Source organism: Rhipicephalus sanguineus, unplaced genomic scaffold (genome assembly GCF_013339695.2).
Source record: "Rhipicephalus sanguineus isolate Rsan-2018 unplaced genomic scaffold, BIME_Rsan_1.4 Seq691, whole genome shotgun sequence".
In the NCBI taxonomy this organism is placed as follows: domain Eukaryota; kingdom Metazoa; phylum Arthropoda; class Arachnida; order Ixodida; family Ixodidae; genus Rhipicephalus; species Rhipicephalus sanguineus.
The window spans coordinates 359,243-386,666 of NW_023615777.1; the positions used below are offsets into that span (position 1 = coordinate 359,243).

Below are 27,424 nucleotides of genomic sequence, written 5' to 3' on the forward strand. Positions count from 1 at the left end.
TATATGCTTTGGTATTGATTGGTGCACACTCGTCTTCTCGAAATTGCTAAGCGTTATAAGAGGTATTTAGTTCACCAGTCTCCTGCTTGATACTGAATTCTTTTACGAGGAATCACAGTATTAATGACAAAAGATACATATGTATGCGAAGAAATATTTTTGAACCAGACGAATGGACTGACGAGTGTTTACCGACTCTTTTTATCGCGATAGCGACTATATGGGCACTCGAGGCTCATTTTTGCCGTCGCCGTCATGTTCCGTACAAAGTCAAAATCGATAACGTCGCCCCGCATGCTAGTTGGGGAGCTGCGTCGCTCAGGCAGCCACTGCGAATTTTGATCAAAAGAGCGTGGAGACACTTGATATCTCGTCCGACATCAGTAGACGGCTCGTATGTACCCTTGTACGTGCTGTTTTCTCATCGTTTACTTCGCGTTGAGACGGCAAGAAAACAGCTTCCTTCCCAGGAGCGGCCGTATTTCCTTCTGTCAGTGTTTTTGTTTGTTTGTTTGGTTCTTTGTTTGTTTGTAGAGTTGAGCGACGTCTGATCCTAAAGCAGTTAGCTGCTAGCGTTACTTCGTCTAACATTCCAATTTGTTGCTATCGCATTCATTGCTTCACATATGCGGCGAAACTGACTTTCTTTCGTCTTTTTTCCAAAAATGGCTGTTGCTTCCCAAAAGCTTGTACTAATTGGGTCAACTAGTGCACTATTGAGATAAATGCTTAATAAGTTTACTGTAGAAGGTTGCTATTCAATTTTTCAGTGTGTCATAATGGCGTTATCCATGATGTTACCCAGAATCGTAGATCAAGCGCAAAGAGACCAACTTCAAATTCTGTGAAATTATGCAAGGTGAATGTTTAGCGAAATGAGTTCCGGGGCACTCACGTTTCAGGCGTATCAAGAATGAATGCAAATAATTACAGACCATCGCTTCTTTTTGTCTATTTTCAAGCGTCATATAAGATTTGTACTTAGTTTCTCTGTTATTTTCGCTTAACTAAACAAGGCAACTTGTTCATCCAAAAATAATGGGCACGTTATGGGCAATGTGCAGGCATAGACCAAAGCGTCCGGAATAATCGCAGCCTTCGCAGTAAATGATGCATACAAGGGCTCCTTCGCGTTATGGTTACGTCTTACGAGCGGCGCAAAATTTAGCTTGCTGCCCCGGCGTATATATTCAGAGCAGCGCAAAAAAAGACGGGAGCACAGGACGAAGATCACAGGACAAGCCGCTGATTCGCACGTTTCTGTGTATATATTTCTTCTGGTTTGCAATGAACCTGCCAGTTGTCAGCGCCTTGTCCTGTGGTCTCCTTTGTCTTGTGATCCCGTTTTTTTTTTCGCTGCTTTAAATACGAACCTTCGTCAGCTCGCACAGTCTTACATCATCTTGCAGCCCTGGCGTAACTACAAATGCCATAGAAATCATATTTAGCATAGGTGGGGAACACACAATTGTAAATATATGTGTGAAGTTAAATGCGCGTTAATCGCAGTTTTGTTTTGTTAAAAAAAAGATTTTAACAAGTGCTTGAAAGTGGCGTGGACGAAAGGTCTTACCCCCATTACGGTATGTTTCCGAGTATCCCGAGGCAACTTAAATTACAGAAAGCTTAAACTATGCTAAACTAGGGGTGTGTTATGGGTTGCGCGTAGAAAAAGTTAGAGTTTGGGTTTATTACGGCCTGCGTTCAAGCGATTCTGAACATACGGATAAAATTTTACGAGCGCTACAGCTGCATGCCAGAGCTCATCGCCCTGACAGAAAAACAATTGGCACCGAGCCGAAATTTAGCGTAAATGGGAAGTAACGCTATGACAAATATCTATACTATGCTGAATTAGTGTGACTCAAACACAGCCTTCGCAAATGCATTCACATCTGTTCAAAAGTATCAAACGGCTGGTATCGGATGAGCTTTCCTGGTCTCCTCAGATGCCTCAGGTGTGCGAAAGGGGGGAACGGTACACTGTGGCCAATGGTTCGGTGAATTCAAATGTGCTAGCATAAACTACTCCGTTCTTAGCAATTTCTTAAGTACTATACAGAGGCAAGGTGTCCAGTTTCAAACGGATCAGTGTCATATAAATATGAAAAGGTGTTAAAGTATGCGCCTTAATGACAGGCAACGGAGGTGTTTATCTCAAGTGCTCAAAACAAACAGTCCTAGGAACGAGGACGTGATTAGGCGACTTCATTCTGTCATTTTTTGTTTCGCGCATGTGTTGCCACCTTGTCAGCGTACATTGTGTAAATTTTGCAGACCTCGTTAAGTCTCCATGACCCCTCTTGCTGCACGCAGCATGCTAACAAATCAATCTGTAATTCGCTTTGTTTCCCCTTTCAGGAGGACATCGGAAAAAATTAAACGGCGTAGCACAAAGCAGAAGGAAATTCCCATCGGAATCTCTCAGAAACTAAAACTTCCTGTAGTTGACAAAAAATTCATCATAAACGAACCAGGAGAATTTTCCATCAAGCTTTAGTTTTTGAGAAATCCTTATAGATTTCCTTGTGACTTCCTGCTACAAAAAGGTGAACGCCGTTGTTTCCTGTGATAATAATTCCTCCACCTTGCAGGATTTCAAGTTACCATATTCAGAAGCAAAAAAAAAAAAAAATCTACGCAGAATCTCCTTTGAGAGTTGTCTAAATGATGCATAAGCGTACAGTTTTACCGTATATAGTAGCGGTATTCCCTGGAACTTTGTTTCCGGATGGTATCTTCTTCATCCTTTTCCAAGCGTTCGTTACCGTCTGGAACGGCCCAGCGAAAGGCCCATCCTGCGATAATCGAAACGCCTGTTTGATTGATTGATTGATTGATTGATTGATTGATTGATTGATTGATTGATTGATTGATTGATTGATTGATTGATTGATTGATTGATTGATTGATTGATTGATTGATGGATGGATGGATGGATGGATGGATGGATGGATGGATCGATCGATCGATCGATCGATTGATTGATTGAAATAACTTTAATGAGGCCCTGCGGACGCGCCCTAGCGCGCAGTGGGCGACTCCCACGTCGGGACCGCCAGGCCAAGCCCGTCGGCCGCTTCGCGGGCCTGCTGGACAGCCCAAAGCTGGTCGGCCAGGAGCGGACTGTGGATGGCCGCCTCCCAACTGGCCATGGAGGAATCGGGGCTTTGATTCAACACACCCCTAGAGCATTTGTGCTAATGTGGACTTCTCCCCGCATGCGGGGCACACGTCATTCGGATAGTTCTCAGGGTATATTGCAAAGATTCGGGTATGTTTCCGTCTCTAGCTATCTAAACGTAAGCGTCTGAGCCCGATTGAGTTTCGAGTGAGGAGGAGGGTATTCTCTTCGCGCATGGTAAAAATACTTCGTAATTTCATTGTACGTAGCGGGCGCGTCCCTGCCGTCTGACACCTCCTCGTCGAGCCCGATGCCGGCGCGGTCGGTGAGCGCGCGCGCGGCTGCGTGAGCCGTCTCGTTGAGGTTCGTTGGGAAACTCGCAATGTGCCCGACATGAACGCCTGTTTGGCATTAAATTTCCGTGATGTCGAAATTTTCCTGACATGTGCAATGCTAGGTGTCGACAACACACGTTGTCCTAAAAAGGGCTTGTCTTCACGAAATATTTCAACGAAGCCATGAAAGCAAGGGTTCTCTTATTGCATTTTTTATTTTTTTTTCTTCTTTTTCTTGACGTTCTGGCTAGGTGCGCCTTCGCAGTAGCTAGGAGTCTTGTCGACGTCGACAGCTGTCTCGCCAACAAAATGGGATGAACGAGGCGGACTCCAGGCAAACTTATTTTCTAGCACCGAATTAGAACGTCGTACTAAACGCGAATAAACGGCACAGCGACGCACTTCAGGACCACTTATAATTTCACCTAGTAAAGCTCATGTTACGCACAGACTGTACAACGCAAGGATGTGCGGCGTTTTCGAAATACAAAACGCGCCGCTAGCGAATAAATCGTGAATTATTGTAAATTTTTTGTTCATAATACTGGAAATTATTACGCTTACGGTGGCAGCGAACCATGTTCGACAAAAATGATAATTTTCTATCGAAAACATTACGTTTACCATTATCGATGAAATACGTACGGCTTGTGCAAATTAGTATACACGCAAATACCATTCGCATGGTTAGCCTGATTGATCGAATAATGACGATCGCTTTTAGTCTTGGAACACGCCTTGTATCGTTCTCGACTTACTATCTAGCAGCGCACAGCCCCGTAGATTTCGTGGAGATTTCTAAAAACAAACAAACAAAGGTTTCTGAACTGTAAATGAAGTTGGAAAATGCGGAGCTTGTGAAGAAACTGAGTTGCGTATTGTTAGCGCTCTTGTCGAGTGTCGGTAATCAAGATATCACTCTGCGTAAATGTGTTTAAGTGAAAGAAGATGACTTTTTCAGGGCGCTTGTTTCTTTGCTAGACACAATAATAATGAGAACTAACAGACATGTCTGTTAGTTCTGTCTCTTCGTAACAGGTGTCTGTTCTCGTTAATAAAGTGTTGAAAATACTCGTATGGCAAGGCTCCGGCGATTGTGTGCGCTTTCATAAACTTAGCGACAGGTGTATCATGTGTGATAGAATGAATGATACCTCAAAAGATGTGTCAGATCTACGGATAATATTGTATTATAATAGGCATAATAATAATTACACATATACGAGATACCTTCATAGCATCTTCATCTTCATAGTATCTAGATACACGTATGCCTTTTGTGGTTTCCGGCCTTTCGCATCACGTGGAGGCTGACGATTTCGCATCCAACGGTTGCAAGTAGCTTCCTTTTGGCCACCTTCTTATTTCGTTTAGCTTATAGTTTCCGCACTTGAATCAAAACAACAAATAGTTTCCCCTAGACTTGATGTATTGCCAGTTGGTTTCATGTGGTTATGGCTAGCAAAAATTGAGTGCCTTCGGTTCACATGGGTTGTCACTACACCCGGTAGCAGTCGATGCGTGAATTCTTGAAACCGGGCTTTTTCCTTCCAGGAGCACACGGCGGCGAGATGGCGTCTCGGCCTTGCTGGCGCTTGTCGCTACCGTGTCGGCGGTGACTGCACATTGGCTTCCCCTGGACTGTGCGAAATTTGGGCAGCCGGGTGGACCTTGCAACTGCACTGTGCACGATCGCACGCCAAACAACCAGTCCCGCAACCAAGTGTGGATCACGTGCGCCAATGTCACAAGCCTGGAGGAACTCGGTCGCATCCTGGCTCCTGCCCGACATCACCGCGTCGATAAGTTCCAGCTGGGTGTATCCACGGTACGTTTGAAGCCTCAGCTCTCGCTCTCTTTCTAAACACGCAAACACAGACAGATATATAGAAGCAGGGCGTTTGACGCACAAATGAAAAGTGTCTTCTTTATCGACGTTTCGGCCGTGGGCCAGGCCTTTGTCAGAAGGGCCCACGGCCGAAACATCAATAGACACTTTTCACTCATGCGTCAAGCACCCTGCTTCTTCTATTATTCCCTGATTCGGCGACACATTGCTCGGACAGAGAGAAGATAGATAGATAGATAGATAGATAGATAGATAGATAGATAGATAGATAGATAGATAGATAGATAGATAGATAGATAGATAGATAGATAGATAGATAGATAGATAGATAGATAGATAGATAGATAGATAGATAGATAGATAGATAGATAGATAGATAGATAGATAGATAGATAGATAGATAGATAGATAGATAGATAGATAGATAGATAGATAGATAGATAGATAGATAGATAGATAGATAGATAGATAGATAGATAGATAGAAAGTACAGGCGCAACAACACTTATAACAACGTTTTCGCCGCAGTCCGGCCTACAATGATAATAGTTTCTGAGGGTTTACACACGCCAGAGCGAATACCTTGCTCGAATGCGCCTGAAATGTGCGCGAATGGTGTGCCGTGCAGTGACGACGGCCGTGTGTCTGTACGTAGCTGGGCCACCTCCCGAGCAACCTGTTCCTGGACGTACGCGTGAGCGAGGTGCACCTGTGGGACACACCACTGGACAGCTTCGTGCAGGGCGACAGCGACGACGCCCTTCTAGGACTGCAGGACACACTGCGCTCGCTGGCCTTGCGCCGATGTGCGCTCAACAGCTCGCAGCCATTCCACAGGCACGCCCAGCACTTGCCGTGCCTATCCCGCACATACAATTTAGCACCCAGTTTCACGTTACTAAACGTGATAAAATAATATAAAGCTGAACTAGTTGGTAGGGATTCGTGATGAAAGACGACAGGCTTGAAAAAACGGACACAAGAGAGCTAGGGGTCCTGACTTTCTCTTGTGCCCGTGTTTGCACACCTACCGTCTTTTATCATGACTAGGTGTGAGCCTTATGTGAGTGCATCCAGCCTTTGTGTTGCGTGGTTTTCATTGTCAATTATTGGCATTAGTGTTATGTTTTCAATCAAGCGCGATTGGGAAGATATTTAAGGATGACTGACCAGCGTCCAAAAGTAACAAGGTTTGTCATCAGGCTAGTTGGTGTTCATACATGATGTACGACATCGCGGACGCACACAAAGGGCGATGAAACAGGCGACAATCGAAGACAAGCGCTTCACTTCGTTGTCGCCTCTTTCTTGCATCCTTTCCCTATACGTGTGCGCTGTCATACATAATGGTTAAACAGTAACACGCCAACCATTGCGTCACGGAGTTACATGACTCTATGGAAAGCGCTCAAGCTGAATAGCATTTGCGCAGCTGTCCTTATCAGCAATAATTGGGTGAAACGAGGTCACATGGCAATATTGCACCAAATGTATATTAAAGCACTAAACGTAGACATTAATAAAAACTGATTTGCATTAGGGTTGTGTCAAACGAAGAAACGAGCCCTCAACAATTCCCTTCCTTCATTTAAACGTACGCCGATTGTTTGTACTTGTACCATCCAGCACGAGTGTCACCGCGTATGATATTTTACCCTATATGCTAAAAGAACGGATGCATAATCAAGTTTCCCTTCTGCCACGTACAATCACCGAATGGAACAAGCTCGATTCAGGTGTTTGTGCACTGTCATTCAGCTGAAGCCTTGGTTTGAAACTGCTTTCTACAGTATTCCAATTGAATGAAATGTGTCGTGCGACTAACCGTATACGCGCAGGATGGGTCACTTGCGAACACTGGAGATGCTAGACCTCTCCTTCAACCAGCTGACCACAGTGCGTGCCTCGTGGTTCAAGGCGCAACTGAGTGGCAGCCTGCGCTCCCTACTGCTCAGGGGCAATCGCATCAACCGCATTGAGAACGGCGCCTTCGCCATGCTCTACCGTCTCTTCCAGCTGGACCTATCGCACAACAACATCGCAACTATAGAGCGCTCTATGCTGCCGGACACGCTGCTTTTCCTGGACCTCAGGTCAGTTAAACACCCAATCCACATTCCTTCCTCATAGAAGAACCTAATCTCGCAGGTTGCCTCGAATATCTTGCTTTCCCTGCATTTAAGAAGCTTGGGCAACGTAGGCTTCCACTTCGGTGGCAGTTCTGAAGGGACGAAAGCGCTGTTGCGTTTTCTCAAGGATACCGGACTGATTCGCCGTTTGTGATGTCAAACGCCGAACTGATACGTCGGCTGAAAGACTGAATTTTCTCTCCTCCTCTGTAACTTTCCTTCCCCCTCCTCCCTTCCCCAGTGCAGGGTAGCCTACCAGGCTCAGCCCTGGTTAACCTCCCCGCCTTTCTTTTATTCTTATTCTATCTCTCTCTGAAGGGACGCAAAGTTATGCAACGAATCGGTTTGGATCGATAAATTTTACTCTGAAAACTCTAATGTCGCTAATTTCACCATCATAGCTTTAATGGTAGAGAAGAAAATCGAGGAAATCAAAGTGATATTAAATTTCGCGCCGAAACCTACGCGCGTAACGTCACCGATTTCAAATTGAATTCTTTATATTTTCGCGACATTGGCTCAACGAAATTTTCTGAAACAGTATGTCAAGTTCCTCATTTCATCAGAGGACGATGTACTTCATCTTTACCGAATACGAACTGTGCGCACATAGGACCTAGCAAACGCCGTCAAAATCTACGACTTCATGGTGACTGGTGCGGGGATTTCAAGGTGGCGTCGCCACCCGCATTTTATTTTTTGCGCATTTTCTCGCTTACCAAGCACTCTTCTCGCGGCAAGGGTCTTGCTTTTAGCATTGGGAAAGAGTAATTTCACCAATACAAGAAAGATTGGGTTTCTCTTTAGCGTCCTTTTAATGCGAATAGCCCAATAGAAAACGGCCTAATTTGTCCCTCTGCGGTCAGAATTTCTCTGCCGATGGCACTATAACGTAATCGAGTTGCCGGACGCGCTTGTTTCCTAAGACAACTGGCTCTTCGAGAACACAAGACTTTATGAGCGAGACAGCTAGGCCCAGGGCGGCACTTTGCGAGAAGCTGGCCTCGTCGCCTTTCATACTAGAACCTGTGTGTTTATGTCTAATATTGCCTCACTGCCAAATACGAAGGGTTGTAGGCTATAGTCAAGCTGTCCGGGGACAGCTTTTTTTCTACAATTCCCCCACCTGTATCTCACAAAGATGGCAAATAAACTTATTATTATTATATTATTATTATTAATTATTATTATTGTATTATTATTATTATTATATTATATATTATTATTATTATTATATTATTATTATTATTAAATGCGAAGCATTTCTTAGCGAACCTTTGGCACTTTGAGCGTTTCTATCTATCTATATCTATCTATCTATCTATCTATCTATCTATTACTATCTATCTATCTATCTATCTATCTATCTATCTATCTATCTATCTATCTATATCTATCTAGCCGCCTACGTCTGTGTGCTCTCATGATCACCTCCTTAGCTTGGTGTAGAACAAAATTGGCATGGGAGGGTAAGAGCATTTGAGGAATATGACTGTCGGGTCATGACATGAACAACGTGAAAATCCTGTCGCGTACGTCGTCAAACCCTTTCCTCCAGACACGTGTGGCACATACCCGTTTACCACGGGCGGCGGTGCACAGGTATGCGCCACAGGTGATTGACAGTTTATATCTACCCAGGAACGGCGAGAACAGACATTGATAATTTTAATGCGAGAGCGTCAAGGCCCAACCGCATGCACGCGATTTTCGAGCGACGGCGACGAGCGACAGCGACGAGAGACAGGATTTGCTGTCGCGGAGGGCCATCCATCGCCGTCGCTTGTCGCGTCGCAGGTTTCTGGAAAGCCAGAAAAAAATCGCTTGTCGCCCGGAAGTGAGCATGACGATATCCGGCAACATGGCAGCATTGCTGGCCCTCGCTTCGGTTGCAATTTGCTCGTGATGCTTCCAATCGGCGTGTACTTCAAGGAACGCAACTTATAGACTACCTTCTTTACAGCCCCATCTCACGCGGAGAGCGAGGCAGCGGCCGTATTTTGTTGTTAATTTTGATCGACGGTTCGTTTTCATGTTTCGGTGGTAGCTTGCTGCAATGTCAACATCGTCGCCGTGTGAGGTAGCCCTTCTCCTTGCGAAGCAACGATGTGAGGCGCTGGGGCTTTTCTTAAACGTTCCATGACAGCAAGAGGAAACGTTATCGAGATGCGCCTCGTGGACTAACCCTAACATACCGCAGTTTGCAAAGTGCGACGTAGTAGCGCAGGCAGCGTACGCTTCCGGGCGCCCCATGGAGATCACAGCAGATACCACTGTCGCGGTTAAACATAAGATTGCGAAAAAAGAAAGTCACGAAACGCTTTTATGGCTTTCTTATCTCGAACAAGACAATAATAAATTTGGCATGTTGTCATTCACCTACTCTAATTCTTTTTCGCAATTTACCTGCGTGCGCGCAATAGTTTACAATCGAGCAACCATGACACTTTGTCGCGAACATGTGGGTGCTCCCGTCGCGACAGCGCGACGGAGCCCGTTTGTCGCTGTCGCTCGTCACCGTCGCTCGAAAATCGCGTGCATGCGGTTGGGCCTTTAAGAAAAACCGACATTGGCAGCTTTTACCCGACGAATGGAAACATTAAAAATTAATGATCCCAGCAGGAATCGAACTCAGGCATTCTGCGTGGCAGACAGGTATTCTACCACAGAGCCACGCCAGGTCTATAAACTGGTTTGGAAAAACAGCCTATGCAGGCGTAATGGCGGTGCAGCATCAATTGTGCTTGTGGTGCTGGCTATCTAATTTTACAAGAAAGCAATAAGCACTACATATGTACTCCTACGATGCAGGCGTAATATCAGATTAACGTCTGTGGTTCCAGTGTTAGCTCCGTTTTTATAGCAGCCTAATAAACGTTACATTTGTATTCCTATGATTCAGCAAGCTATATTGAAGCATTTCTCGACCCCGGTGGAATGCATTAACGAAAGTGACGTGTGATATTCACATAATTGCGCCATAAAGTGCACCCAATTTCGATAATACTGACGTATGTACGCTAACGTGAGGGCCGACGTTACGTTGCACCATAAGTTACCCTGTCAACGCCAGTGTTGTCGACGTGCCTGGTAAGCCCACGATGTGCGCATAGCTACTACACTGACAAAAACACGTCGATCCACCTCGTAACACTTGGCTCAAAGCCATAAAGTACAACATAGATGTACTCGCTGACTGCTTCGCATGAAACCGATTCCCACAACGCGTGGGATCTACCGAATTATTATTATTATTATTATTATTATTATTATTATTATTTATTATATTATTATTATTATTATTATATATTAATATTATTATTATTATTATTACTGTAACCTCCCACGATGTAACTGACGAATATGACGTGCGCACCACATTCAATTCCCTTAAATAACAGTGAGGCCTTACACGTTAGTAAGTCATCGTAAGTTCGGTCTCTCTTTGTTCGCGTTGTATTTTCTGTGGATCCGGCGAAGCATTATATGTATATGTACTCAAGTACTCGCGGCCTGCACGCAACCTCATCGGCGAAGCTTGGCGAAACTTGCACAATTGGCGAAGCTTGCACTATGCCGCGCAAGGCTTGAAAGAGTGAAACTGGAGGTTCTGAAGACTAAGCTGGATGCTTCTAGGTTGTTGCAAGGCTTTAGCTAAGTTAGTCACGACACGGATGTCCAAACTGCAGAACCGAGCGTTCGCATCTCTCATAGAACGACCCTTGCTTTATCTCTGCTTTTTTCCCTCTTTCTATCTCTGCTTCTTTCTCTCTCTTTCTGTGTTTCTCTTTCTATATCTTTCTCTGTCTTTCTGTCTTTTTATGTCTTTATTCCCGTTAATGATCACAATTTTTTTCTCTCACTTCCTTTCTATAGCTTTCTCTCTCTGAGTGAGCCAGTGGTGAGTAGTGGGATTTGCCCAGTTTCTGTGGCGCATACCCGTTTATGATGATGATATTTTTCTGGTAAGCCGCACAAACTACGGCTAGTCTAAACAGATTCGCTGTTAAAAGAGTCGTGAAAATGTCCATGCCTCGGCCGCTGGATGGAAACGCACAATGTTTCCATCCAGCGGCCTTGCTCATATGACCATGCTGGCGTGGCCTGCATGCGCCGAGCGACAACATTTTGAGTTTAGCCATTGGCCCACGGTCTCACACAACAGAAAAAAATCACAGTTTCGCCACAAGGGCGAAGCAATGAATGTGTTAGCAACAAACTGGAATGTTATAGGAAGTAAGACGAGCAGCTAACTCTTCTGGATCCGATCTCGCGCAACGCTACAAAACGCTAGTTTAGCGGAATACGACCGCTCCAGGGAAGCGGTCTGTTCTCTCTACGCAAAACAAGCGATGAGAGCACAGCAAGTTTAGGAACCGTCTCCAGATGTCTGTCGAGATAGCGCGCGCTACCGCGTCCTATATTATATGAGCAAAATTCGCAGTTGCTGCTCCAGCGGCAAAACGCTCCCCCCCCCCCCCCCCGGCGTCCCATCACGCTCCTTCGCCCGACGAAAGACGGCGGGGGCGTTTCCTCCGTGCTTTAGAAGCACTCGACTGCAGGCCTCGCACGCGGGATGATGTTATCGCATGCGCCTTTCGTGCTTCGGAGATGGCCGGCTCGTTTCATCTCGGCTTCAGCCGCGTTCATCCCCAACGCTGGCGTGTGTTCGCTCGCGCGTACGATGCGCGCGGCGATGTTATTGATTTGGACTTAATACGGGACTGTCGGGACATGATGGCGAAGGCAAAAACCCGCCGAGAGTGTCCATATAATTGCTATCGCAATGAAAACAAGTACGCCTGTCAACATTAAGAAGGGCAGACAGCCTTCGCACACAATATCTAAAATGATAAGCTTGCTGCAAGAATTCTTGTTCGTAACCATAACAGAGTCCTTTGACATGAATGAAAGTTAATGTTGGCGCTCGTCCTTCTTCAATCGACGCACGCTTGGTTTTGCGGTGAGTTGAATCCATGTTCACGCGATTCACATTAGCGATTTTCTCGGGCAAATAGTTTGTTTGCCACGCTGCTATTTCCCTTTGCACTCGCACCACGACAGCGTAATTGGCGGAGACCTGTTCGCAACATGCTTGAGTGTGTGCCCTGTTTGTTTTCCGTACAGCGACAACCGCCTGAGCGTGCTGTCTCCGCTGCTGTTCGACAAAATGACGAGCCTGCGTCGGGTGTACCTGAACGGGAACCGGCTTACTACTCTCGACAGGGCCGTCTGGGCAGCCGTGTGGAGCAACCCCAGGCTCGGCGTCGAGATGCATGGTAAGGTCACGTGACGAAAAGGACTCGACTAATCATAAGGACGGAACATATTACTGCGTAACTGATGTAATGATCACAAAGTAGGCAGACGCATATTGTGCTAGCTTCCACCATCTATATGTATCTCAATGACAGCCCCATAGAGCACTTTCTCATGTGGAGACGTAAACTCCAAAGAAAAAAAACTAAAAGCAATACTATTTATGAGAACTTATTATCGTCGGAGTTTGTACCAGCCAGGAGACATTGGTGGCTGTAAAAGGACGCATCTTGGGGGGCCGAACACTTTTCACGACACAGTTTTTATTTGAGGTTTTCCTAGATCAGTGGTGTGGAGACCGTAGGTCGGCAAAAAATGTGAAGCTCACTCAGACTCACTCATGAAATATACTTTGCCCTTCGGGCTTATTCGGACTCATACTCACCAAACTTTTCCTCACCCGGACTCCCTCGGATTCAAACTCACTATATTTTTTCTCGACCGGACTCACTCGGACTCAGACTCACGGCTCGATCTGAGTCTGAGTGAGTCGACTCATGAGTCCGTAAGCGTATGATTAAGTTTTTTTTTACCACTGTGCCTCTGCTCTTTAACGCCAATATCTCGCATATTTGCTTGGCACCTTTTCATTTCGTACTTTCAAATGCGACTTATTAGTAGTTGCTATCCAGTAAGGACTTTTTATTGTAAGAGATTAGTCACACGATATGTTTTGTCAAGTACTTCCCGTAGTTTTCACCGTCCGTAGCTCACGCCCCTGATCAATAAATATTGAGCTCGCATATGAACGCTAGTACCTTGAATTATGTGTGATTATAATGACGACTAAAACTGGGCTAAAATCATAAAGACAAAGACGAGGAAAACAGGACTCGCGCGAATTTAAACCAACTATCCCGACTTGGTGCTCTACTTATGTGTGATTAGATGTGAGTATAAACGCGAGTCAACGTTGGGCTGATATTAATGCCGAAGTTGAGTAGGTAGGAGTCCCATAGGTCGGCAAAAAATGTGGAGCTCACTCAGACTTACTCACAAAATATGTTTTGCGCTTAGGGCTCACTCGGACTCAGACTCGCCAAACGTTTCCTTAACAGGACTCACTCGAACTCAGACTCACTAAAATTTTTCACAACAGGACTTACTCGGACTCAGACTCACCAAAATATTTCACCCGGGCTCACTTAGACTCAGACTCACTAAAATTTTTCACAACAGGACTTACTCGGACTCAGACTCACCAAAAATTCACCCGGGCTCACTTAGACTCAGACTCGCGGCTCGATCTGAGTCCGAATGAGTCTGAGTGAGTCGACTCATGAGGGAGTTTGCCCACCTATGGTGGAGACAGTCAACAAGAATGGCAGTAGTATATAGGTGTACGCACTCCGATGTTATTGCTCGAAGCAGCTATGCAGCTTGCAATGCATAGTTAGGGAAACACCGCTGAAAGGTTACTTGGAAAGTACACAGAAGACGCACACATCGCTGTGCTTTTAAGAAAAGTTACGGTCGCCTTGTTTTGAGCGGTGCGTGCTGATGGCACTGTTACCGCAGTAACGCACAACGTGGATCCTGAACAGTGCTCGCGAGCACAGGCAGGGAGTTTCAAGAGGTTCTGACATCACGAGGTCAACTTCAGCCTCAATTTGCCCTTAACTTCGAGAGGTGACGGGAGAATCAGGTGAAGTCAGACGGTCAAAAGTTCTGCGAGTGAGATCCAAGATTTTGGCATTTACATAAAGTGTGTGTATGAGATGAAGGCGAAACCGGGCTCGCTCGGATTCAGGCTCTTTAAAATTTTCCTCAGCCGGACTCACTCCGACTCAAGCTCACCAATATTACTCACCCGGACTCACTCACTCAGGCGCACGGCCCGATCTGAGTCCGAGTGAGTCGACTCATGAGTGAGTGTGCCGACCTATGGTGAAGACACATTTCACTTTCGTTTTATACCGATTCCTGTGACGGAGGCATCAGCCATGTTTTTTGTCCTTAACAGATGAAAATTGCAAGGGTAACTGTGGTGCACACAAGTGGTGAAAGAGATAACTTAGGCAACCATAGATCAATACCGATTCTTCCCTTGTTTTCAGAAGGTTTAGAAAACATTATTCTCCTTAGAATGAGTTCTTTCTTTCACAAGCATTCTGTTATAACGTCGTCTCAACACGGCTTCAGATCAGGCTGCTCGACTGAAACTGCTCTTCTTAAACAAAAAGAAATAATTCTGAACAATATTGAGGCTAAGAAACTAACGCTGGGAGTATTTTTAGACTTCTCAAAAACTTTCGACAGAATAAGTCTTGCAACCCTATCAGATAAGTTAAATAGTTACGGCATACGCGGAATTGTTTTAGATTTGATTAGAAGTTACATAACAAATAGAAATCAATGTAAATAGACATCACTTTGTTTAAACCTATAAGGCAGGGTGTGCCACAGGGCAGCATACTGGGCCCACTTCTATTTGTTATCTATATAAATGACATTGTGAATGTTGACGATTCCATTAACTATGTCATTTACGCGGATGATACCAGTCTTTTGTTTCAGGAACCAAGAGAGAGAGAACAACTTTATGAAATGCCTGCAGAGATGATGAGGCTCCCTCCACGCAGGGAGGACGAGCTTTCATCGCGACGCCGCCATTACGTCAGTCTCGTGCGTTGTGCTCTTTGAGGCCTTGCTCCCGAGCTACTCCCGCGGGTCCGAGAAGGCCGCGGCCCACTTCCTGGGGCGCCGCCCCCCAAGGAAGATGAACTTATAAATTTGGCGAATGAAGTACTTAGTAAAACGTATATCTGGTTTGTAAAAAACTCTCTTCAGCTAAATTGCTCTAACACAAAGGTAGTGCTTTTTAGAGCGAAGTCCACGCCTTGCGTTCTTACCAAGTCTTTTACACTAAATGACACAAAAGTATATAGACGCGTCAGCTAACACATTGGGTGTTATTTTTCATGATCTGATGACATGGGACCACCATACCGATTACTTAAAATCTAAGCTTTGCAAAGTTTTAAGCATGTTACGCGGATCCCAAAGATTGCTTACAATACCACAGAAACTCATGATATATAACGCACTATTTGCTTTGCATCTGCGCTGTTGCCACCTCGTTTGGTCCAACAGTACAAAACAATCATTAGGCAATTTAGTCACACTGCAGAAGCAAGCCTTACGGGCTATTTCTGTTGGGGAGGTGGGACCAGTCAAGCTGCCTTTAAGCAGCTTTTATCCCGCCATTCTTGCTGTTTATCAATGCTGTGTACATACGTGGTAATAAACTTCAAACTTCAAAGGCGACAGTATCGCCTTTCGTGACGTAAAATCTGATGTCTTCATTAACTGAAAAAACTCTTGCACGTGACGTCATTGTTACACTGGCCGTTGGTGTTACGAATGTCTCACAACACAGGAGTGAGCGTACTTTACGAGGGCAGAGCAACCCAAGTGTGGCGTTTTGGAGCGTATATGCTGGCTTCTACGCTGTGGCCAGGCTTGGCTGTGGTTAAGAAATGTAAGTCGTGTTGAAAATGCTTTCCACGTTTTATTGCGGTAGCAGTTATATGGACACTCTCGACGGGATTTCGCTGTCGCCGTCATGTCCCGTATAAAGTCCAAATTGATAACATCCCTCTCGCATCGTATGTTCTACCGCGGGTAAAAGCGCGCTAGTGGGGGCGAAGAACGCGGCTGAACCAGAGATCAAACAAGCCGGCCCATCTCCGTCGCTCGGAGAGCGCATGCGATAAGATAACATCGCCCCGCTCGGTAGGCCTGTCGTCGAAGCAGAGGAAACGCCCCGCCCGTCTTGAAGCGTGAAAAGACGCGAGGGGAGAGGGGGTCGCTCGAGCACCAACTTTGAGCTTTGATTCTAAGGGCGACATTGCGATCGCTGGCGCACGCTCTATTTCGGCAGCCATCAGCGGGCGGCTCGTATACCCTTCTACCTGCTGCGCTCTCGACGCGAAGAGACTGTGCGGAAAGATCATCTCTCCCTGAAGTGGCCGTATTCTCTTACACCAGCGTTTTGTCGGGCTAAGCGAGATCGGATTCAAAAGAGTTAGCTGCCAGCCTCACTTCGTATAACATTACAATTTGTTGCTATCGCACGCACAGCGTCGTCCTTGCGGTGAAACTGTGACTTTTTGTGCAACTGTTTAAAGAACAGTATTATAATTAAAAAATGCAACTTTGTCGAAATGTGTTTTTGTTGAGAGTTTAACACGGCGTACTCAGAGAGTTCAGCTGTAGTTTGCCGCAGCAGCGACATCGTCTCAACATGCTGCCGGCACGCGATCAATCACGCGAGCAACGCACGGTTCATGTTCCTGGAACGTTCAAACCGCCACAAGAAAACACGCACTGGCAAAACAACGATTACTGAAAACACACCAAGGCTGAAAGCTTCAGTCCGAAAGCTTCGCTGAAAGCTTCAGCGTAAAAAATGCGGTGCACATCCACCAAGAATTGAATACTAGAAGCTACCGTCTATGTCACTGAAGTGCTAGGCTTCACCACCAACCGACGGCGGTAAGGCGTGTTCGTTTATTCCAGGCATGTCAGGATCACCGTCACGTCGACAGAAATACTACATGACGCCCTCACTTTTCCGGTTTGCTCAATCAGCGCGCACCAAAGGCGACACTATTGCGATTGTCGCATTTTGCGATCGTTTCAGAATGCGGCCCCAGGAAGGCCCGAGCTTGGTGAAACTCGGAACTTCTCCGAGCTGTGGCGACACCCTCTTTTGAACGAACTAATAGTACGAAAAGGTCAAATCCAGCCCTCAGCGCGTCCCGGATTCCATTGGTTACGATGGAACGTGGCGCCACGTCAAGGGCGGTCGACAAAGTTGGGTGGTGTCTACAAACCGGCGGCATCTTCATTCACTTGTTTGTTGTTCCACTGAGCGCAGAAGTGCACCCATTCAAGAAGTGTCAGAAATTTTTACTGATATTTTTAACTTTTTCCTCATTTTTTCAAGCGTTTAATGCCTGAACACGTGTGCCCGGCTGATTAGCTAACTAGTTAGGCGCTAGACCTAGCTAATTAAACCAAAGACATGCTATGACCAAGCTAATTAAGCCAAATCATGCTAAGAGCGAGCTTATTAAGCCACGTATTGCTAAGACCATGCTCATTAAGACCACGCTAATGAAGCGGTGTCATACTAATTAATAACTAATTAAGACCATGTTAATTAAGACGGCGCTAATCAAGACCTTGCTAATGTAGATCGTGCCAAATAAGAGAGAGATAGAGAGGTTTCTTTAAAGAAAGGCAGAGAGGTCGGCCTGAGCTATAGCATGCTCTAGCCTGCTACTCTACACCAGGGGAGCGGAAAGGAGAGAAGAGTGACGGATGATGATGGCAAGTGAGGGTACCAATTAAGATTACTGCTTGGTTCCATGCTAATTAAAGGGACACTAAAGAGCAAAAAGATTTTTCTCAGTAAAGTAGTCTTCCACGATACCAGAAACACCACGCTCGCTGCGAGAGGACGCTTAATAAGCGAGAAAACACGCAAAAAGAAAATACAGGTGGCGACGCCACCTTGGAATTCCCGCACCATTTGCCATGACGTCACATATTTTTGACGGTGCCTGCTTGGGCCTACGTAGTTCCTAATCGGTTAAATCTAAGTACATTGTGCTCTGAAGGGGGCCAGAGACTTGACATAACGAGGTTGTGGAAATTTCGTCGAGCCAGTGACGCCAAAATACGTTAAATGCTCTTTGAAACCTTTTACGTCACGAACTACAAAGTTCGGCGCGAAATTTAAAAATGAAACTTTCAACTTGGTTTATAAACCTATGGTGGTGAAATAAACTACACAAGAGTTCTCCGAGCACACTTTATCAATCTAAACCAATTCATATTTTCTCTTTGGTGTCCCTTTAAGACCATATTAATCATGATGTCTATTCAGTACCATGCTAATTAGGAATATTCTAATTAAGACAAAGATAAATAATATCATGGAAATTGATACCCAGCTGACGCGGTCTTTACTCTGAAGCAGACTGAGTTTATATTGACCCGCGTAAAAGGCTGGAAGAAGCTGCTAATTAGCGTCCACCGCATGAAACACTTGAAAGTCACACTGGCTCTATGACAGTCACGAGTTTGACTGGGGCCTTCTCAAAATCAACGAGTTTGAAGCCCAGCTCGCGCGACAAGTAGTTTAACAGGCGCCCACGGAAAGGCTGGGGCCCGCCCACCGCGTTTGCTCTTGCCGAGGCGCAGTACTCACGCCGCAACAACAGCGAGCGGCGCGATTCTGCTATGAGCTGCGACGTTACTTCATGATATTTGACGTAACATAATAATCGACGTAATATTCGATTGAAGTGAAACAAGCTGTACGAGTGCGTGTGCGCCCCTGTTGCTTTCGAGAGTGGAAATTTCGATGCTCCATGTCCAACGAAATAACCTGCCCAAAAGCGGATAACCGCCCACAAACACGCCTGGGAAAGGCACGATGTTCATTTGGTAAAGAGATAATGAGACAATCATAGTGTCATTACTACACTGTTGAAATGTTGGCCGAGTGGCGGCACGGAAGCGTTCACGCGCTGTTCCTTTGAAAACCGCCGCACGTGCGTTTTTGTCGACATGTGCGTTTTTGTACCCGTTTTTGTCAACGCTGCTTCCGCACGCTTCGCACTGTCTTCCTGTCATGACCGCCGTAGTGCGAGCTCGGAGCAAACTCGTGTTCACGAGAAGCACGGGCCATTCTTCATAGTACCCCAGATTTGTCTTTCAATTTAAAGAAACGCAAGTTTTAATGTGAAAGGCGCTAAATTCCTGCAAAATGTAAGGCGCCGAACTGGCATATTGCCTGACCCAAAGCTAACCAAAGTCTGAGGAATTTTACGTGGATATGCTTGAGATTGAACTGAGAAAAGCGAGATGTATAGAGGAATTACATTGACACTAACAAATGTAGCAACGCGTGAATTTAAACAAGGATCATTATCAAGTGATATAGTCGATTCCCACAAGCATCTTCCACTTATATTTGTTCTGAAACTCCAAGACACATGGTGAGAATTAAATTTCTTAACCAGTAAGAAATCTTTTCTACGGGGAAGAAGCGTGACTTTTAGACATTTCGCATACTGTGCCCCTGTTGGAAACTGTACGTTAACGAAAGAGAAAGGAGAGCAGTCATGCAATTGTATACCTTCTGAAAAAAAAAAAGCTTATTCATATACCAAGAAGGCAATGCCACCGCCTCTGCGAGGACGATCCCAACGAAGTAGTCGGTAATTTCATGTAAAATCTCGGCTCATTTTGAAAATCGGGTTTCTTGAACAGCAACTATGTCTTGGAAAGTTTCAAAGAAATATGTGATAACTATCAAGTCCCCCCCCCCCCCCCCCCCCCCCACACACGCATACGCCAATGTTTGACGCTACGCTTGACCCGTGTCGCAGGCAACCCGGTGGTGTGCGACCGGCGGCTGTGCTGGCTGGCACGGCTGGTGCCCCGCGAGTGCCACAGCAGGGACTGCCAGCGCTCGCCAGCCGACTACCGACAGCTGGACGGGCGGTGCAACGCGCCACCGCCCATGGCAGGTCGCCATCTGACGCACGTGGACTGCGACTCACTCGTCTGTGGCTCGGCTTGCGACGCTGCACCGCGCCGAGCTGGTGACGACTACCTCGTGAATGAGCTGAGCCCCTTCTGGTGATACCGAAGAACAAGGGAGCAGGGATACGCCGACTCCGCTGCAAAGGCTGCCATCTCGCTATCTGTGCGCCGACTCTGTTCGATGGTTAATATTATTATAGAGCTAAAATGTCAAATTACGCGCGTAGAGAAGAACACCTATAGAGGAGGACAGATGCAAGACCTCACGAGTGAAAGCGCGCCCAACTGCACCCACGGCAAACGAACCAGCTTCGGTGAGCGCCTTCGGTCTGAACAATGGCTCTCAAGTGGACCCCTCTGTCTTCAGTGGCTCTGAATATTTACGTTTTAATCTTTTTCCCAATCTAACAGCACCGCGCAAAGCCTGAACCAACCACTGTGGAGCCAGATTTTCTCCCCTTCTCCAATTCGCATCCACGTTCTAGAACATGCGACATTTCCAGCAAAACATGACCATACGGGGGACACAAAAGATTCACGCCTGTCGTACAATGAAATTACAAAGCACTCATGGAGCGTAAGCACTTTTCGTTGCCACACATAAAATTAAATAGACCACAGGCGGTCAGTGTGCGGTTACTGCAGACGGGTACCTACCCGACACTGTACAACATGAGTAAAATCTATCCGAAGCTGGAATTAAGGACAGTGTGCGATGCATGTAATGGCGTCATGGAAATCAGACACGTGATGGAGCGATGCCCCGCCTCTCTCGCCGATCCCGACCGAGAATGGGAGGAGTGGATGCGGCTCGTCAAGAGCGACAAAATCGAAGATCAATTAAGGGCTGTCCAGAAGGCCCACAACGAAGTCACCCGTCTCGGACTGGTGGTGCGACGTGGACGCGGCCCACCTCGGCCTAAAAAAACCGAGCTTCAGGACTGTTTTCAATAAAGTTATTCAATCAATCAATCAATTCTGCGAACGTATCTGTGCTTACATTTTCTTTCTTTCTTTTTCTTGCGCAGACTTCTGCACTACCTTAAAGAATTAACATTAACCAACTCGCCCAGTCTCACATTCCCTTGCTGTCCTCATCGCGACACGAGGCCGCCCAGGAGCAAGCGCTGGTTGCGGCCGTTTCCTTCGACGATGTGTCAACACGACTCTGCAAGAACTTCGTGGGGCGATGATATCGTGGAAGGAGACTGCGATAATAATTACACTTCTGTGAGCAAGTTTGTTGAGATTCATGGCAAGCAAAGGTCAATGGTCAACCGTGGACACAATTGAGTATTGTACGAGATCGGTGATGTGACGACGAACATCACTTATTTATTTACTTACTTACTTACCTACTTACTACTTTACTTACTTAAATACTTACTTTTAATTACTTACTTTACTTACTCACTTTGCTTACTTTGACCTTACTTTGCTAGCTTGCTTTGCTTACCTTACTTATTTACTATTACTTACTTCACTTACCTTGCTTACTTTACGTACTTACCTTACTTTGCTTGATTGCTTCACTCGCTCGATTACCTACTTGACAGCACTTGATTGTCGTGATGCAGGATGTGAAGGCTTACGTTATCGTTCACCTGACTTGCAGCACCACAGTACGCATTCTCCACACATCACATCCAAAAGTTGTCGCAGGATTCGGAACGAGCCTGAGTACCGCGAAAGTTGTTTTTCCCCCGAAACGAAAGTATTTTAATGCGGGGCTCCACCAAGAATCGACTCACACTATTTCCGTCACGGAAGAGACGTCGGTAATACTTGTTGCTGGGAAAGTTCATACCTTCTTTCTGGAATGCACAAGACGTGCAATCGCCAAAAAAGGAATAAGAGACAGAAAAGGGCGTCACTCGATCGCAACTAACGTTTCGAAAAGCAGCAATATATATAGCCCTATCAAACATGCACAAACCATATCGTCTCACACGATCAAAAAGTTACACTATAGTCGTTACAACCCAAGAATCAAAACAAGCTCCACCTAAGCCGTCCCACCCAGAGGGCGTTCATAAAGACGTTCCATCCAATCCGAGCTGCTCTAGAGTTCGTAGTTGAAGAACCGCCACAGGCGTGGTCAGTCTTCTCCGACTCCAAAGCACCTCTCCAGTGCATTACGTCACCATATTGTCATGGACCAAATGAACAGTTAGTCGCTGACATAACACTGCTTCATCACCGCGCCATTGAGGAGCAGCACAGCATAACCTATCAGTGGATACCGGGCCATTGCGGTATCTACGGAAATGACCGTGCTGGTGAAGCCGCCCGATCCGACCATGATGCTCTCCATTGTGCTGCTATACCGCTGTCAAGAACGGACGCCGCAACAAGGCTTCGTTCACTTGCACGTGAACTGACACTGGCACAGTGGAACTCGACGGAATTTACCAACGCCTGTCTTCACAACTTGGACCCGAATCTACAGTTCCGCCTTCCGTCGGGAATAACTAGAGGAGAGGAGACGATTCTGTGCCGCCTGTGGCTCGGGGTGGCCTTCACGAAGGCCTACTCATTTCTAATTGGAATGGCCAGCAGCCCGACACGTGATAACTGTAGCTGCGAGGAGACAATCGCCCATCTTCTTTGTGAGTGTCCTCGCTACAGTGTACCAAGAGAAGAACTGTCCAAAGTGTTTGATAGACTAGACAATTGTCCATTGTCGAAGGAAAAGGTCTTAGGACACTGGTCGAAACCGTCCTCGGCACGGAAAGCTTTGAAAGCGTTCTTGCGCTTTTTGCGCGCAACTAGCCTCAGAGATAGACTTTGCGCAGTGTAAATTTCTATCATCTTTCACTTCTCCTTCCCTTTTCCCCAGCACAGGGTAGCCAACCAGTCTGAGAACTGGCTAACCCCTCCCTGTCCTTCCGTTTTTCTTCTCCTCCTCCGCCTCCTTCCATCCAATCGCACGACGTGAAAACTCACAAGCTGCCTTATGCATTCGCCTAAGAGGATTCGAAGGCGAAAGCCATCTTTTTTTTTATTGTCCTCAGTCAATGCATTGATCTTCCCCCGCCCCCTTCGAAAGCTTTCTCCACCTAACGTGGTTTTGATCTACGTCCAGGATCGGAGGCATTGCAAGCTATCTGCAGCTCAGCTCCTTTTGCACTGCCTCCGTGATCGGCCCATCTGTGCCCAAGCGAAGATGTCGTGTGATGACGCCATCACGTGGCTTCACGTTATGGGGGTCATAGTGACGTCACAAATTTTTGGCGATCTCTGACGTTATGCAAGAATAACAGCGCTAAAAAAACAAGGACCTGGAAAGACACCACACTGACTGACCGACGCGGGCTCTCAACTAAAAATTTATTGGTAGGCACATGCACACGCAAATAAAGCTACCGACCTAGTCACGTGACAAGTCATAGCATCTGCGCAGTAGAGTAATCACGATCAGTAGAAATACCTAAATGTGACAAAGAGATCCACGTGTATCATGAAGCCGAAAAAAAAAGTGAAAATCAAATACAATGAAAAACACAGATGACGGTCCAAAAATTACACGCTTTAACGCGGCAGGGTTAAATCCAGTTATCTCACTTCCCTTTCGCCAAGGGCTACCGACGGTTTGCTCACGCATTTTATATTAAAAGGGAGGGGCAAGGTTGCACTATATAGGCTACGCACTATAGTGGAGGTTGCGCACGATGTCTCCGTCGGTGGGCGTGGCTTAGCTACTGCGCATGCGCGGCTTGGCCAGGTGGTGCGGTATCTGGTCGCTAGACGACGCAATGCTTGCTTACTCTTTCTTTCTATCTTTCTTCTCTCTTTATTTTTTCTCTTTCTTCGACGTTCTCTCTGTCTCTGCATTTCTTTCTCTTTCTCATTCTTTCTGTGCTACGCTTTACTCTCTTCCCTCCTCCTCACCATCACATCTCTCCTCACGCTCCTTTTTCACCCCCTGCTATACATACACTACACACTGTACACTATACTATACACCATACACCATACACTATACACTATACTATACAAGGCTATGCTATGCTCTCCTAGCGTGCCTGGAAAGCCAAGTGCTTAAGACGCTCGCCTTCGGACCGAGGGGTAGGCGGGTTCGAATCCCGCCTCGTGAAGAACTTTTTTCGCAAGAATTTTTCTCTTTGTCTTTATAGCTTTGTTTCCGTCTCTCTCTTTGTTGCTCTCTCTCTCTGTATTTGTTCTCTCACCCATCAGGGTTATTACAGGGCGCGCCGTAGCGGTGAGTAATGGGATTTGCCCAAATTATGTGGCACGTACCCGTTCATGATGATGATAGTTTTCGGGCACGGTGACACACATTACGCCGAGCTAGAATAGCTTCGCTGTCTAGAACATAGAAAGACAAAGAAGTAGAAAGAGATAGATGCAGATAGAAAAAGAAAAGGGAGCAAGCATATCCATGTATAGCATAGAGTAGCAAGTGGTGAGAAAGATGGATGTGAGAGGGTAAAAGCTGACGTGGTCAGGAGTTGCCCATAGGATCGGGGAGTAGCCAGGCCTCAGGGAGAAGTCGAGATCACGAGCCGGAGCTGACTACAAGAACGTTTATTTACATGACGATTTGGTAGCCTGTGGTAGCGTGTAGGTGCGTTATAAAGCCTGGGCCTTCCCAGGATTCCCTGTTGGAGAAAACAATCAAGTCCAGGACAGCCTAATCAGCACGCTGTCTTCATCTCCGCCCACTAAAAAAAAAAGTAAGCACCACCTCCTTCCCACCCCAGGAAAGAGAGAAGCGGCGCGCCTGGCACGAGGGACGGTGCCCGGGAGGTGAGCAAAAGACACAATAGGGCACCGTACACACAATGGTCATCGACTCCTGCACTGTGGCCTTCTATACCGTCCAAGCCATGCGCCAGAATTTTAGGTTAGCCGCAAACCGCATCTTTAGCCTTAGACGCCTCAACAAACGCGAAAATTGGCCGTCGGCGTAAACATGAGCGATGCAAAAAATCATCACGTGATGACTTCGCTATATGAGGGCGTCAAGATGACGCCACATATCGCCAAAATTTCTGCCGTCACCACGTGGCATTGTCGCTTGCTTAAAGGTGGGCCGATCACGGAGGCAGTGCAAAACTAGATGAGGTGCAGAAAGCTTGCAATGCCTCCGATCCTCGAGGCAGTGCAAAACTGCATTAAGCGCAGAAAGCTTTCGGAGGTGGGCCGTGGAGGACCAATACATCGGCTGAGAACAAAAAGAAGAAATTGGTTTTCACCTTCGAGTCGTCTTAGGCGAATGCATATGGGAACTCCTGAGTGTTTCCTCCAGCATACATTGAAGAATATATGGACACGCAGAGCTTGGTTGTGCGATGGTTTAACTGTAAAGCGGCGACTTGAATTATTTTGTCAATGTCACGCCCTTTTCGGGATTGTAGTGTACAATCCGTTCTCGGTTTGTAAATATCAGTTGACAAGTTCGGTGCCCGACCCTTATTTGCAGCGTTGAAATCAATTTCGAATCTTTACACGTGACCGAACCATGACAATTATGCAGGGAGGATTCTGATGGAGGTGGGCGTTATACCGAAAATAAATATTGAAAATAAGTGTTTTTCTAAAAATAGCCGCGGCCTTCAAAAAGTGCCCCCTCCCCTCGAAAAAATTTTTGGCTACGGGCCTGCAATAATGCTACTGAAGGGTGTTAAACGAACCCCACTTATATTTTAGCATGTAGTGAAGTATGCATTAAAAAAAAGAAAAAAAATCACCAACGATTACGATGCTGCCTAATGCAAATTCTGAGCGCAGCTTCGTGCTGGGGCAAGGCCAACTGTGTTTAAAGTTTTGGCTTTCCGCAAGGAATCGACTACGCCATAAATCATAATTTTTGGGAATGAGGACAGCACCCACTACGCCATTATTCGTCTGTCTGCGGATAAGCGAGGTACACGCTACACACCTGTAAGGTATTATGTGCACTTTGTTGATGCTGCATGTGGCTAATGACGATGAAGAATTATGGCTGAGCACTTTGCAGTGGGTGGGAAGCATTAAACCACACACTAGTCGCGCAATTAGCATTGTGTGATGACTGGTTGTTATTTTATTCTTCTGCCACGCCATATTACAGAGGTTAACGTGACTCCTTGCCCGACATGACGCCTGTATGGGGTCTTTTTGCAAAAGAGTTTCATGCACCAGCGTAGCTCTGTCTTTTTTTTTCTTTTTTTACTGGTTTATTAACGCCGCATGTGCATTATTTAATTGAAACCACTTACAGTAATACACAATACTACAACAATGTCAAGATAACCAACAAGAAATAAGGAAGACGACAAAAAAAGGAGCTTAAAAAACAAAAAAAAAGACAGCGTGGTTGTGTTGTAGAATACTCGACTGCCAGGTAGAGGGCTCGGATTGAAATCCCAGTTGATCCTGGGTAATTTTTTTTCTCATTTTATTTTTTCATGTCTGTCTGTCACGCCGCTGACGGCGACGGCGACGGCGGACGCCGCTCAACGCAGGGACGTGCGCCTAAGAGCTGCGCTCTAAAACTTTATATTAACAGCACGAAAGAACTGTTGCCAAAAAATGTCCATTTCTCGCTTCTTGTTCAAAAGTCGCTTTTTAGATGCGACGCATCTCTTGCTCGGGGTTATGTAAGGCGGCGTGGTAATCCGCAGGCGCCGTGGTAGTCCGCACTCACACTACGCATGCGCGCTTCTCCTCCTTCCTTCTCTCCGACAGCTGCGTGTTACTCTCTCCACTTCTCTACCAGCACCTGCTTGCGCTTCTCCTGCGTTCTCGCTGTTGCTTTCGCGGCGCATGCGCTACTCTCTAAGCGGTTAGAGAGCAGCGCGCGTTCAGTGCAGCGCTTGCTTTGGTTGACTCCGCTTGACTCCATCGGTGCTTCCGATGAAGCGTGATGGAAGCAACAGTCCCGTCAGTGAGTGGGCTGACGCAAGCACACGTCAGCATCAGCCCAATTGCGTCCACTCAAGACAAAGCTGCGAAGCGTAGGGCAGCGAACTACCATTCACGGCACATGCATTGATCACGTCTTCACCAATTTCAAGATCCACCCACTGCACCAAGATCCCCTCACGGTTCACTTCAGCGACCGCAAAGCCATCCTCATCAAAGCAAAGTGCACACCTCA

At 46.3% G+C, this 27,424-nt stretch overlaps 1 protein-coding gene across 1 annotated transcript in view; it reads left to right on the top strand.

The window, feature by feature from the left end:
• LOC119378106 (leucine-rich repeats and immunoglobulin-like domains protein 3) overlaps positions 1–21,296 on the top strand; it is a 38,515-nt gene extending 17,219 nt beyond the window's left edge. The window contains exons 2-6 of the mRNA XM_037647353.2: positions 5,014–5,287; positions 5,964–6,145; positions 7,147–7,401; positions 12,565–12,716; positions 20,163–21,296. Coding sequence (XP_037503281.1) covers positions 5,014–5,287; positions 5,964–6,145; positions 7,147–7,401; positions 12,565–12,716; positions 20,163–20,419 — 1,120 coding nt within the window. The 3' untranslated portion in view covers positions 20,420–21,296. The remainder of the gene's footprint in view (positions 1–5,013; positions 5,288–5,963; positions 6,146–7,146; positions 7,402–12,564; positions 12,717–20,162) is intronic.
• The last annotated feature ends 6,128 nt before the right edge of the window (positions 21,297–27,424 follow it).